Genomic DNA, 12,428 nt, shown 5'->3' on the forward strand with positions numbered 1-12,428 from the left:
AATGTACAGTTTCCATTTGCATCGAAAATGCCTCTTATGTTCTGTCAAACCGAAATTTTCACGAGATCCCACCTCAGATCGCAGTATGTCATTTGAGAAGCCGAATCCATCATCGTCCTCGTCATCAAAGAGAGATTGGGATGCGATTCTTTCCGCTAGCTCTACCACCAAGGCCACTTCGCGTCCCAGCACGTCCTTACGGCAGCCCTTGCGCAGTTCGGCAGGAACAGGGGACGGAGCCAATCTTGAATACACTCAATTTAGTGAAGGATCGAGTTCTCATACATACCCATTCCTACACCATGTCCATCGCTCTATACCTCCCCATCCAGCTGCTCTGCAGTGTGCTTCTTCATTCTCTCGAGAGTTCAATGACGGCTCTGAAGTGGCCGATTTTCTATCGCGAGGAACTTCTTACACCGATATGATCTATAATCTAAATGAAGACTTGCATACGACAGCAAATCGCCCATCGCGCCAACTCGTTAATCAATTCCTCGAAGGACTGATCCTGCAGGATGATATCGTCGAGTATCTCCGTGGTATGACATACACCGATGATGTGCATCAGCTTCCGGAGTATATGCAAGAGTTGGTAGGAGAGGCACGAAATGAATCTTTGCAACAGCAAGAAGGGGAAATGCAGCAGCAGCAGCAGCAAACCCTAGGAAGGGCTCTGCAACGCTTAAATATGCTGAGAGATCATTTGAGGGAGAATGTTGGAGCCAAAGGAATCGCAGGGATGCAGGATGCTGATTTGGAACAAGTATGGACACTTTTTTAAACGAAATCAAGAGATGGCTGGGGGGAGAGTGTTTTGTATTATACACACATGTCTTTTATTCCTTTGTTGTTTGGATCCTGGGAGGTGTATATTGGTTGTTTTTTTTTTCTCTCATTTTTCGCACGTTCTGTTCTCCTTTAATTTTTTTAAATTTGAATTCCATACCCTAAGCTGTGAACCTTTTTGACAAAATCGGACTCACTATCGGGGCCCCAAAGATTATTTGAGATTGCGTAACCCAACGTTTTAAAATCAAGTGTAAACAAATGAGGGTATAAAAGCTGCGCTCGATGCGATGCTTGTTTCCCTTGGACCTCCCTCCAACTTCTCTCACACTCAAAACTTTCCCCCTGTTTTAACGACTTTTATTTTTTTTTTCCGAGTTTACTCAACCCATCATCATGACTCCCCCTCAGATCCCCTACAAAGTCGCCGACATTTCGCTCGCTGCCTTCGGACGCAAGGAAATCGAGCTGGCGGAAAACGAGATGCCTGGCCTTATGGCCATCCGTGAGAAGTACGGTCCCTCTAAGCCTTTGAAGGGTGCTCGCATTGCCGGATGCTTGCACATGACCATCCAAACCGCCGTTCTTATCGAGACCCTGTTGGATCTTGGTGCCGATGTTGCCTGGTCATCCTGCAACATCTTCTCCACCCAGGACCACGCTGCCGCCGCTGTGGTCGTTGGCCGCCCCAACAGCTCCCCCGTTCCGGTGTTCGCCTGGAAGGGTGAGACTGACGAGGAATACCTGTGGTGCATCGAGCAAACCCTCACTGCTTTCAAGGACAACCAGCCCTTGAACATGATCCTTGATGACGGAGGTGATTTGACCAACTTGGTCCATGAGAAGTATCCTCACTTCCTCTCTGGTATCAAGGGATTGTCTGAGGAAACCACCACCGGTGTGCACAACCTGTACCGCATGTTCAAGGAGGGTCGTCTCCGCGTCCCCGCCATCAACGTCAACGACTCCGTGACCAAGAGCAAGTTCGACAATCTTTACGGGTGCCGCGAGTCCCTCATCGACGGTATCAAGCGTGCCACCGATGTGATGATTGCCGGAAAGGTTGCCGTGGTTGCCGGATACGGTGATGTCGGAAAGGGCTGCTCTGCTGCTCTCCGTGGCATGGGTGCCCGTGTCATCGTGACCGAGGTTGACCCCATCAATGCTCTGCAGGCCGCCATGGAAGGCTACGAAGTGACAACGATGGAGGATGCCGTTGCCGAGGGCAACATCTTCGTCACCACCACCGGATGCCGTGACATCATCACCGGCGTTCATTTCGAGCAGATGAAGGACGACGCTATCGTGTGCAACATCGGTCACTTCGACTGCGAGCTTGACGTTGCTTGGCTCAAGAACAACGCCGTTGAGCGTGTCAACATCAAGCCCCAGGTGGACCGTTTCACCCTGGCCAGTGGTCGTCACGTCATCCTCCTTGCCGAGGGTCGCCTTGTCAACTTGGGCTGTGCCACCGGCCACCCCTCCTTCGTCATGTCCAACTCGTTCTCCAACCAGGTGCTTGCCCAGATTGCCCTGTGGACCGACAACGCCTCCTACCCCTTGGGCGTCCACATGCTCCCCAAGCAGCTCGACGAAGAGGTGGCCCGCTCGCATCTTGCCAAGCTCGGCGTGAAGCTCACCAAACTCAGCGACAAGCAGGCCGCCTACCTTGGTGTTTCGCCCAGCGGCCCCTTCAAGCCTGAGCACTACCGCTACTAGATATCGTTCCCTTTATGCGAAAAGGGGGGTTGTTCGTGCGAGGAGATGCATTCAACATGCGTCTCCCTATGTTCTAAAGAAAAAAAAACCCTATGGCCAAAAAATTTTATGTCTTATTGAAATTCTTTGTATATAATTTTTTGCATTCCCCTTTTTCATCCTGACATTCAACATGTTATACTATCTAATATGAATTAAAGTTAAATTATTAGAAAGGCTGCTTTGCTGCCATAAGAAGGTCATTTGACAAACACGTCCTCCTGCCGACTTCTCCGGCCGGGATTGGACTCCATAAACTCCCTCCCCCTCTAATCCGAGGTGGATCTCGACTTCTTCACGTTGATCCTCTTCTTCGCGTCCAGCCCCGGAATAGGCACGTGAAACTTATTTTTTTTTTCGATCTTTTTGCCTGCCATAGTTCCTATGGGCATTACTTCTCTCTATTCAGCTCAAGTCTAAGTTTGTTTTTCGCTGGCTCCGGGCGGGCCTATATTGAGAAATGCCCTAGCGGCCGATCGGCATACCATCGCGACCGAGGAAGATCGAACAAGGGGAGCGGCAGTGGATCAGGCGAAGTCCTCCCCTTCTGAAACCCCACTATTAAGGCGTGGCACTAGGTTATGCTCCTTCGGGTCCCACCACGACTACAACCCATGTGGAAGGCAAGCTCGACCACTCCTATGCCCTTGCCTCGAGGACTGTGTCCGTACCCAGGAGCACGACGAGAAGCAAGGGCCCCCGATTGGCGCCCCTCGAATGGCCCAACAAAGTGGCCGAAGACGGCAGCGCTTCGGCAAGAGAATTGTCACTTTGTGACCTTTTGCCCGTGCCTGTCATCGCCAGGGCCTCCGTCACGTTTCCGCCCTCCTCGCCCCTTCTCGAGAGAAGGGGTGGCGGGTTTCTCCGCAGCGAATTGGCTCGAGAAGATTGACACTCCGCCTGCGGGTGCGAATGACGCTGCACAATATCAACCACGTTCAACATAGCCGTGCCACCTCTCCCTCGGCCGCCCACTCCGGCTTGTGGCCATTTAGAGTCTGGCATTGACTCATCCTGTTGAAGAAAGTTTCAACCGCAAAGTAGATTCGATCTTGATAATCTTTCAGGAGGGGGGGCGCATGCCTCGAATTCTCTGGCAATAAGCTTCAAAGCCTAATTTCTTCGTTACGCTTTATCCCTTGAGAACGAGAGGCGGCATACTGTAGGGTTAGGTAATACCGATTCATCTCCACTTTTCTGACGTTGGGGAAATAGGTTAGGAAGCGCGGAGATAGCAGCACTTTGACGGGAAAAAAATTCATATGGTCATTTTTTAAAAGAGGATGAGAATTTTTTTATCCCTGAAGACGGAAAGTATTCAGGTTTTACATTTCTTCCAGAAGCCGCATGATTAAGGCCAAAGGAAAAAAAAAAAAAAGAAACCTTCAACAGGTCACGTTACTCGAATGGCGGCTCATTGTAGGTTCTCGATGGCCACGACGTATGGAAGATCGGGCGAACCTCAGTAGACATCTCACTGAAACGCGCCGTGGAAAATTGTACCGTCGTTATCAGCTATCGTTTGGGAACAGTCCAGTGTCCCAAGGAGTTTTTGGCGAACAGTCCGCCAGAAAATGGAGAGCAAACTCCATACGCTGGTAGAGTCGAATGCCGCTCTTCTCTAGTTGGAAGGATGACTCCTCCATGGCTCGTTTGAGTCATGGAGCATTATCGCCAATGCACGTCAAATACTTCAATGCATTGCTCAAGAGGAGAGGGTGGCTAGGAATCTGCCTAGGGCAGAAGGCTGGCGACTGCGGCGCAAACCGAGTGAACTCTGATAGCTCCGAAGGCAAAAAGAACTATCTCTGATATCGATTATCCTCAGATAATTCTAGCCAAGGTTGACAAATCTCAGGTAGCAATGGAAGGCAGAGCATGAAAAATAGAATACGAACTGTGCAAATAAGGTTATCAATTCTGGAATGGTGGAAATGACTGGAAATCGGCACTAATGTTTTTCCAAGATCCTGCTCTCCTCGATAACTCTACCGCGGCGCATTCTCAAGATCGGATCGCTCCTATGACGAGCGCAGTGGTCGCTAAGGAGGGCCTTGCTCTCCGGACTAGCTAGGTTATCCCGAGATACTGACTTACCAACCAAAAACCTTAAGGGAAAGCCACCCCCAACGGTTGGGCAGCTGCGAGGTGCCGCCGGCCCAGCGGGCATGGCGCAACGCACACCCTCTGATAAGTCCCAAAGGGGGCGGCTAGGTTGAGGGCACGGCCGCGCTGAATGAGCTCTCGCCGCTCTCCCCCTCGGCTACGGAGAGGAGAAAGCAGTCAATGCGGCTCTGTTTGCCTAATTGGGCAGATAGAGTTTCTCTAGAGCTAACCATGTGAGCAGCGATAGACAGAGAAGAAGAGGGCTAGCCGGCCTCTTTCCTAATCCACTGGAGAACTCTAAACACCACTGGGAACCATTGGAGTGCTGCGGGGCCAACGGCCATAGGCGGATCCAGCGAGGAAATAGCGTTTTTCGTATCTCCTCCACAAACTTGTTGAACGCATGAGTAGGACATGGTCACGTCGAATTTCATTAAAAAAACCGGCGAGTAGCGACGGGCGACAAAACCTCTTGAACCATATCTGTACTCGCCTGTATAACGATAATATCCCACCCTAATCTTCTTCTTAGTGTTTCAAGCTAAATTTTTTAAGCTTCTGAAGTCGAGATTGGCGCAATCCGTCCAAGAAGCGCTATATAAACCTCGCGCATTTTCCCAAGCGCTAAGAATCTTGCTCTCCCCCCCTCCCCCCGCCTCCCCCTCCGCGCTACCGCCCTACCCAAAAAATCGCCCCCCTTATCCCCCCGTTAGCATGGGCATCGCGTGAGTATGATGAGTTTAATTCAAATTAGAATTCAATACTAATGGTGTGGCCACACGGGCCGGCCGGATCGTTCCAGAGATACCCTCGAGAACTCGCCGCTGTTCCGCCTGTATAGGCGGCCCGCCATGCAGGTAGCCCTGCTAGGCTTTATCTTCTTTTGCTGCCCAGGTATGTTCAACGCTGTGAACGGCTTGGGGGCAGGAGGTCAGGTGAACAAGGACAAGAGCATTGCCTCGACCATGAATGCCTGCGTGTACGCCTTCTTCGCCATCGTTGGGTTTATGGCCGGCGGTATCGTCAACATCGTGGGCCCGCGCATCACCATCTTTGTAAGTAGCTGGCTCTTCATTGGCTCCCCTAGTCCCTCCACTTACTCCCCTCTCCCCCTCTCTACTGCAGCTGTCAGGGTGGACCTATGTCATCTATATTGCTGCTTTCTACCACTACTCTTTCACCCAAAACGGAACCTTCAACATCATTGCTGGCATTCTCCTTGGTATTGGAGCCGGTTGCATCTGGACGGCTCAGGGCGCGTTGATGATGAGGTGCCCCCCCCCCCCCTTTTCTCTTCCTTTTCTCCCTTTCAATGAAGGGTTCTCACCAAGATCTCGATGGCTATTCTCTTAGTTATCCTAAGGAGGACTCGAAGGGACGTTATGTCGCTATCTTCTGGGCCATCTTCAACACCGGCGGTGTGGTCGGTTCTCTTATTTCCCTCGCCATTAATGCTGGCAGCAATACCGTCGCACCCATCACAAGCTCGACTTACATCACCTTCATCGTGATTACCGCGGTTGGGACCACTTGCGCCATTTTCCTTCTTCCTCCCAACTGGGTGCGTCGGAAGGATGGTTCCCGAGCTGTCCTGGTCAAGCATCCGAATTGGATCAAGGAATCCATTGAGATCTTCAAGCTCGTCACGAACAAAAAGCTCATGCTTCTATTCCCCATGTTCTGGTACAGCAATTGGTTCTATGCCTATCAGTTCGGTATCAACGAAGCTTACTTCAGCAGTAAGTATCCTTAGTGTCTCTATGGCTTCCTCTCTTCCTCTTCCTTCTCCCGTCAAATGTTAATAGCCGAAATACTGATGAAGCATTTTTTCTGCCCATTTGTTCCCTCTCCTCTTCTCGATAGCTCGAGCTCGCTCCCTTAATGGTATGCTCTACTGGTTTGCACAGATTATAGCTAGTATTTTGTTCGGACGCTTGCTTGACTACGAGCGTTTCACTCGTCGCACAAGAGCCTTCATTGGTCTAGTGGCCGTATTTGTCAGTTTGGTTGCGGTGTTTGGCGGAGGAACGGCGTGGCAGTTGACCTTCTCCGAGCCGAACGTTGGTGTCGACTGGACGGACCCGCGGTTCCCTGGCCCGATGATTAACTACATGCTCTATGGGTTCTGCGACGCCATGTACCAAGTATACTGCTACTGGTTGATGGGCGCCCTCACTAACGATCCCCAAAAGCTTGCTCGATACGCCGGTATGGATGGAAACCGTTTCCACCATTCCCATCCATCCTGCTCTCTTTCTAACTAATTTTTCTTTCCTTGGGGTGATGGCATTTAGGTTTCTACAAGGGAGTGCAAAGTGCTGGTGCCGCCGTGACCTGGGCCATGGGTGGAAAGATTACGATGATGAATGAGCTCATCGTCAACTGGGCTCTCTTGATCTTCTCTGTGATCCCCGCTTTCTTCGTGTGCCAGGGGATCACGGAAACCAACTATGGTGCCGAGGAATACGATTTGGAATTGAAGAAGCAGCTTGAATTGGAGAAACTAGGGGAGCTTCCCAAGTCAGAGGACGACAAGTTGGAGCAAGGCAAGACGGAGGTGCCCGACCTGTCGGATAAGATTGAAGAATCTTCCCCTGCGCAAGAACAAGCCCAGGTCCAAAAGCAAGGAGAGGAGGAGGAGGAGGAGAAGAAGTAATGAACCTGTATTAAAAAAAATAATCAAGTACTTTTTTTTCGTGTGATAGTGTCTCTGTTTCTTTGACAAATTTCAATTAATTATACCTTATGCTTACAATTAATCTTTTCTTTCTCAAATAACTAATATCATTAATGACTTTATGTGCCTTGTTGCTTGTTTTCTTATCCTCCAATTATAATCCCTTCAGACGCATTATCATGTTTTTTTGGGTGGATGCAATTTAGAGTTGTAAAATGGACTCCCCTCGTTGATCGGGGAGAAAATAAAATATTAAATTGAAGCCTATCTCTGTATAGTCCCGTAGGTTTCCGTAAACGCGTGTTTTGGTGACTTTATGTTTTTAGAATCGAGTCTTAGCGGCGGTGAATCACAAAATTCGAGAGTGGATAGAAACGGCAATAACAGTGGGAAGATTGAAATTGTAGCTTGCTATCCAAAAAATGAGCTCATTAAAATGAATAATAGGGTCCTTATTTTTTTGTCATTTTTGTCCACACTAACCTGGTCGGTCTGAAGTGGCGAATGTCAAAATTGACGGGACATATTCTCATTTGCGCCATGCGGGGATTGGCTATGATAAGTGTATGAATTTTTAGCGGCTGAATTAACTTTACGAGAGAAGGGTAATGGTTGAGAGTGAATAGAGAGGTGTTGGTTGAGCCGAATCACTATATTACTGGTTCGATTCCCGTAGGCAACACCCGTCCATGAGAGTTTGCCGGGTTTTTTTCAGAACTCGATCGCTATCAATAGTATAGCAACAAGCAGATAATATCAAGCAGGTACAAAAATAGGTAGCAAATATCCTTAGGGGAAATTTAACTACCAAAAATGGGAGGCCGGACGCAGTACCTGGGCGATTTTGACGTAGAAGTTCACCCTTCCATTACATTCAGATAAAAATCATCGAGTGGGTGTAAAAAAAATGCATCCCAAAGGAGAAAAAAAAAGAGGAAGTGTTGTGCCTAGTGCGGGGATAATCAGGGTTAGCCAAAACTTGCGATAAATTGAGATTCGCTTGTGTCTTATTTACTAGATTGCATATGCATTAGACAGTAGAAAACATTGCACAGCATAGTGTGTGCACAATGTAGGTGCTACCTAAGAAGTTCTTAACACGGAATTCACGCAGCCACTCTTTTTCCTCCGTTATTTCGTTTCAATTTGAGGACCATAATTCAGACTGGCCAACGTTGCATGAATAGGCAAAAAGGGATCACTTCCGTGAATCCGTCAATAGCGCCAGTATTCCAACACTAATACCGAGCGAATCCTGCTGACGCAAAATAATCATTATGAGCATTGACCTTAACATAAAACCACTAGAGGCTTACTTATTCGGAGAGGATACTCCGAATATCTCCTGGATTCCAAGTTCTCGGGCTTGCTGCCCCTCTGTAATATTCCGCAGAATATCCCCGAGTGCGCACCACGTTATGGTTACATTATTATTAACTGTATTTCCTCATAAGACTTGGATTGGAAGTACCCCAATGACCCGGCCAATAGCAAAATAACCAGCTAATTCCTTTGAAGTCATGTCGCCTGGGCTAAGTTGAGAGAATGTGGGAAATTTTATGCTAGCGTGCCGGGAAATTAAACTTTTGTGTTTGATTGCAGCATGTTTAGTTAAGGCTAAAACGCTTATTGGGCGAAATTCTTTATTCTTAGTTTATACTTAGGGGTATAATGGTGAAAATAAGCGCACGGTCTTCAACTGTCGTCGAAAAAGAAGTACTCTTGGCCCTATTCTACTATGAGCTCAATAAAGAGAGAGCAGTTTCAGCTCTTGTGTTTTGTCCTTCATAATTGGGTCCGTTCTCTGGCAACACCTTCCATATTCCCATCTGACGGGAAGCGGTGTCAATACCACGCGTATTCTCTTTTATTTTCTCATCTGTAATCAGGGTTCGAAACTATGTAATGCTTCGAAGATTTAGGTTAATCGGGGTTACCTATCAAGCTTTGTGCAGCTATTCATTCGTTTGCTAGTTAGCGTTTGGTTTAAGAAATCTAGTGTTGCTTTCTCAATTCCTCTCCGTTGTTTTCCTCCTTCTGCATAAAATATTCAGCATTTGTTCTTTTTAGAACAAAGCAGTGGGACCTGCTCACGTCCACTGCATGAGAGGTGAGGCGATTAGAGATGGAGCTCCAATACCACGGAAACTCGTATAGGCCTTCCTAGAATGCTTATGATTGTGTATTTTTCGCGGAGCTTGGTTTGGCTGTTTGTGTCCATCCTCGGAAAAAGGATTCCTAGTGCACCGTTGTGTCAGTGATATCGACATCTTATTTTTTTTTTTCGCACAAAGAAACCATGACCTCCGCGCGCTTTTCACTTATCCACACGGCATACTAACAAAGGTCGTCCATGACCTACCAAGCTGATTCGATGCACACCCTGCCCTTGGTGACCCAAGGTTATGGTTAAACGTGGCCATATCTGATCCTTTTGCCTTTTTGGCTTGATTCGATTATTTCTAGCCGGAGTGGTCCGCAGGTACTCCCCTGGAAACCCTGGGGGAGAGGGAGAGGGGAAGAGGGAGAATCTAAAAATGTAGCCAAGCACGAAAGCATGAGAGGAGATGGCTTGAGGATAAAATTTCGTTGGTGGGAAAAAGGTTGAGATTATGCCCACCCGATAGTGGCGTGATATTGGTCGACTGTATCCCCCAGCTGGAATAGAAATTCGTGACATCCACGGGATTGCAAGGTTCAGTTCCATGACGGTCACAAACAATCCAAATTCTGCAAACCCACTTAAAGATAACCAGAGTGAGGAGATCTAATAGAAAAATGACCTGAGAATATGAACTTAATCAAAATGGGAATATTCTCCCGTATATATCGCAACGGCTTTTCATTCAAATTCGCTTTTTCTCTTTTCAATTTTCTCTCTTCTCTCTTTGCCCATACCGGGTTCCTTCCAACTCACGCCATTTTTGCCTTGCACCCCCACTTTAGCAGGTTGGCTAATCAATGCTAGTTTGCTTTTCGGCTCTAGTTTATTGCATATACCACTTTTGAGAGCAATTAACTTCCCACAAAGTTTTGGCGCCCCCTTCTTCTGTGTATTCACTTTATAAGCCCAACCTTTTTTTCTTAAGAGTCCAACTTCTCTCTCCTCTCGGTTATACGTGGTTCCCCCTTCCCCCTATATCATCTCTTTACAACTCTCACTAGCCCCTTATCTTATTCTCCCTTAATCTGATTAACCCAAGACTATCTGAGGTAGGCTGCCTTATCCAAAGAATCTCGACATAAATAAACTTACTGATACCTGTCTATCTCTACTCATTTCTCTGGCACATTTAATGTCTGTAGAGTCTAGCGCTTTCGTAGAGTTTGTCGCTGCAGCTTCCCAACTCAACAGAATGAAGGACACCTACCTATTGGCGGAAAAAGATGTTGGTAAGTGTTTATTTCATTTTTTTTTATAGCAGTTTGAACTCGACGCATGGGTGTTATCTAGGCCCTCAAGAGTCCTCCTTGGCCAGAGATCTCATAAAAGGGACCGTAAAGGAGCACCAAAAGGCAGGGAAGATGCCTTTTATGCTGTAAGTGTAGATTTATATTCCTGGAATGAACGACAGGATAGCCTATTAAAGTCAATACGCTTATCCTTATCTGAATGGTTAGGCGATTCTCGCAGGGCACACTTTCACGAGAAGTATATGCCCGATTTATTCTGTCATTCTATCATATATACAAGTAAGCAACTTTTTCTCAAACATGAGGTTTCTTAATTCTTACCGTGAACGCAATAGAGCATTGGAGGAGAAGATGGAGGAAAAAGCCTCAGATGAGAGCATCAAGGCCATCCATTTCCCAAAGGAGCTGTCGAGGTTGGAGTCCATTGAAAAAGGTAGGATAATGTTTAATTAAACGATTAATCCAAACCTCTGAGTACTCCCTACCATTCCATGCTCCTTGACTAACCCCCATTTTGATGGTTTTTCTGCTTAGACCTAGAGTTCTACCTTGGCCCCGATTGGCGCGAGGAGGCCAAGACGCTTTCGCCCGCAGTGGAGGCCTATATCAATGATATTAACAAGGCTGCAGAGCGCCACCCCGCTCTATTGGCTGCACATACGTTCACCCGTTACCTTGGTGACTTGTGGGGAGGCCAAAAACTTGCAAAAAAGCTGGCCAAGGCGCTAGATCTCCCGAGAGAAGGCGATTTTGCCTATGTGGGAAGGCACTTCTATTACTTTGAGAACATCTCCAACCTTCCCAAGTTCCGGTCGATGTATACTGAAAGCTACAACCAGATGAAGGTGGATCCTGAGCTGCGGCGTGAAATTGTATACGAGGCCATCAACGCCTTCAACTTGAACATGGCACTGTTTGCAGAGCTGGAGGAACTGGAGCTGGAACAGAAGCGGCTAACGGAGAAAGAGCTTGGTTCACTAGATGTCCAAGAGAAAGCAAGCACAGAGACCACCGACGGTGGCTTCACACTAAATCATCTAGCCCTACCACTAGCTGCAACATTAATATTGACGGTGATTGTTGGAGTTCGCACCATCATCAAGACGAAATAAAGTTATGCTCATATTATTTAAGTGTTGGTAAATCCGACTACTTTTTTGGGATAATTTCTCACTCTGCAATATATACTATACTATACTATATTATTTTTTTATTTATTTATTTTTCAAGCTCATGTAACACTTATAATAAACTGATTTAGGAGTCAAGGAGAGCTAGGACTTGCTTGTATAAAGATTGGGAAGGCAGATGCCTTTATAAAAAGGCTGACATCTGGTTTACACACGCAAACGTACATGCTTGAGTACATCTCGTATTCACAATCATTACTATATTCAATTAAAGGATATATCGGCTGGTTGTCTACGCGAACAAAAGAAAAAATAGCGCATAGCCGGAGAGTGGAGAATCTAAAGACATCTGCCATGCTGATAGGGAGTGAAAAACAATTTTTGGCAAAAAAAAACATATCGCTCAAGGGTGGACTCGAACCACCAACCTTTCGGTTAACAGCCGAACGCGCTAACCAATTACGCCACTAGAGCTTCATTTTCTGTTTTGTTACGGGAATATCAGTATTTCGTACAGACAGTCATAACTGCGCCACTACAAGCCAAAAAAAAAC

The 12,428-nt window shown here is 47.2% G+C and overlaps 9 protein-coding genes and 1 non-coding gene across 10 annotated transcripts; 7 read left to right on the plus strand and 3 right to left on the minus strand.

Moving 5' to 3' along the window:
• Nucleotides 1–85: 85 nt before the first annotated feature.
• Nucleotides 86–784, plus strand: VTP21DRAFT_1844 (uncharacterized protein; the record flags this gene model as incomplete). Its single annotated transcript, XM_069391975.1, has 1 exon — nt 86–784. One exon carries the CDS (start codon nt 86–88, stop codon nt 782–784), a length of 699 nt encoding a protein of 232 aa, XP_069251180.1.
• A 401-nt stretch (nt 785–1,185) lies between these two features.
• On the plus strand, nt 1,186–2,508 carry VTP21DRAFT_1845 (uncharacterized protein; the record flags this gene model as incomplete). Its single annotated transcript, XM_069391976.1, has 1 exon — nt 1,186–2,508. One exon carries the CDS (start codon nt 1,186–1,188, stop codon nt 2,506–2,508), a length of 1,323 nt encoding a protein of 440 aa, XP_069251181.1.
• Nucleotides 2,509–2,553: 45 nt separating this feature from the next.
• Nucleotides 2,554–3,098, plus strand: VTP21DRAFT_1846 (uncharacterized protein; the record flags this gene model as incomplete). The annotated part of the gene is made up of 2 exons (XM_069391977.1): nt 2,554–2,618; nt 2,927–3,098. 2 exons carry the CDS (start codon nt 2,554–2,556, stop codon nt 3,096–3,098), a joined length of 237 nt encoding a protein of 78 aa, XP_069251182.1.
• Nucleotides 3,099–3,186: 88 nt separating this feature from the next.
• VTP21DRAFT_1847 (uncharacterized protein) lies at nt 3,187–3,552 on the minus strand (the record flags this gene model as incomplete). Its single annotated transcript, XM_069391978.1, has 1 exon — nt 3,187–3,552. The coding sequence occupies one exon, from the start codon at nt 3,550–3,552 to the stop codon at nt 3,187–3,189; it is 366 nt and encodes a 121-aa protein (XP_069251183.1).
• Nucleotides 3,553–3,990: 438 nt separating this feature from the next.
• Nucleotides 3,991–4,359, plus strand: VTP21DRAFT_1848 (uncharacterized protein; the record flags this gene model as incomplete). The annotated part of the gene is made up of 2 exons (XM_069391979.1): nt 3,991–4,109; nt 4,173–4,359. 2 exons carry the CDS (start codon nt 3,991–3,993, stop codon nt 4,357–4,359), a joined length of 306 nt encoding a protein of 101 aa, XP_069251184.1.
• A 139-nt stretch (nt 4,360–4,498) lies between these two features.
• Nucleotides 4,499–5,069, minus strand: VTP21DRAFT_1849 (uncharacterized protein; the record flags this gene model as incomplete). Its single annotated transcript, XM_069391980.1, has 3 exons — nt 4,499–4,613; nt 4,679–4,810; nt 4,942–5,069. The coding sequence occupies 3 exons, from the start codon at nt 5,067–5,069 to the stop codon at nt 4,499–4,501; spliced, it is 375 nt and encodes a 124-aa protein (XP_069251185.1).
• Nucleotides 5,070–5,549: 480 nt separating this feature from the next.
• On the plus strand, nt 5,550–7,309 carry VTP21DRAFT_1850 (uncharacterized protein; the record flags this gene model as incomplete). Its single annotated transcript, XM_069391982.1, has 5 exons — nt 5,550–5,708; nt 5,779–5,924; nt 6,007–6,392; nt 6,517–6,861; nt 6,948–7,309. 5 exons carry the CDS (start codon nt 5,550–5,552, stop codon nt 7,307–7,309), a joined length of 1,398 nt encoding a protein of 465 aa, XP_069251186.1.
• Nucleotides 7,310–9,683: 2,374 nt separating this feature from the next.
• Nucleotides 9,684–10,654, plus strand: VTP21DRAFT_1851 (uncharacterized protein; the record flags this gene model as incomplete). Its single annotated transcript, XM_069391983.1, has 4 exons — nt 9,684–9,732; nt 10,277–10,383; nt 10,496–10,543; nt 10,637–10,654. The coding sequence occupies 4 exons, from the start codon at nt 9,684–9,686 to the stop codon at nt 10,652–10,654; spliced, it is 222 nt and encodes a 73-aa protein (XP_069251187.1).
• Nucleotides 10,655–10,686: 32 nt separating this feature from the next.
• On the plus strand, nt 10,687–11,856 carry VTP21DRAFT_1852 (uncharacterized protein; the record flags this gene model as incomplete). Its single annotated transcript, XM_069391984.1, has 5 exons — nt 10,687–10,723; nt 10,785–10,869; nt 10,952–11,023; nt 11,080–11,177; nt 11,279–11,856. The coding sequence occupies 5 exons, from the start codon at nt 10,687–10,689 to the stop codon at nt 11,854–11,856; spliced, it is 870 nt and encodes a 289-aa protein (XP_069251188.1).
• A 418-nt stretch (nt 11,857–12,274) lies between these two features.
• Nucleotides 12,275–12,348, minus strand: VTP21DRAFT_t162. Its single transcript has one exon. It is a non-coding gene; the product is annotated as a tRNA-Asn (tRNA).
• Between the last annotated feature and the right edge of the window lie 80 nt (nt 12,349–12,428).

This window comes from Calcarisporiella thermophila (assembly GCF_041956535.1).
Source record: "Calcarisporiella thermophila strain CBS 279.70 unplaced genomic scaffold VTP21scaffold_12, whole genome shotgun sequence".
In the NCBI taxonomy this organism is placed as follows: Eukaryota; Fungi; Calcarisporiellomycota; class Calcarisporiellomycetes; order Calcarisporiellales; family Calcarisporiellaceae; genus Calcarisporiella; species Calcarisporiella thermophila.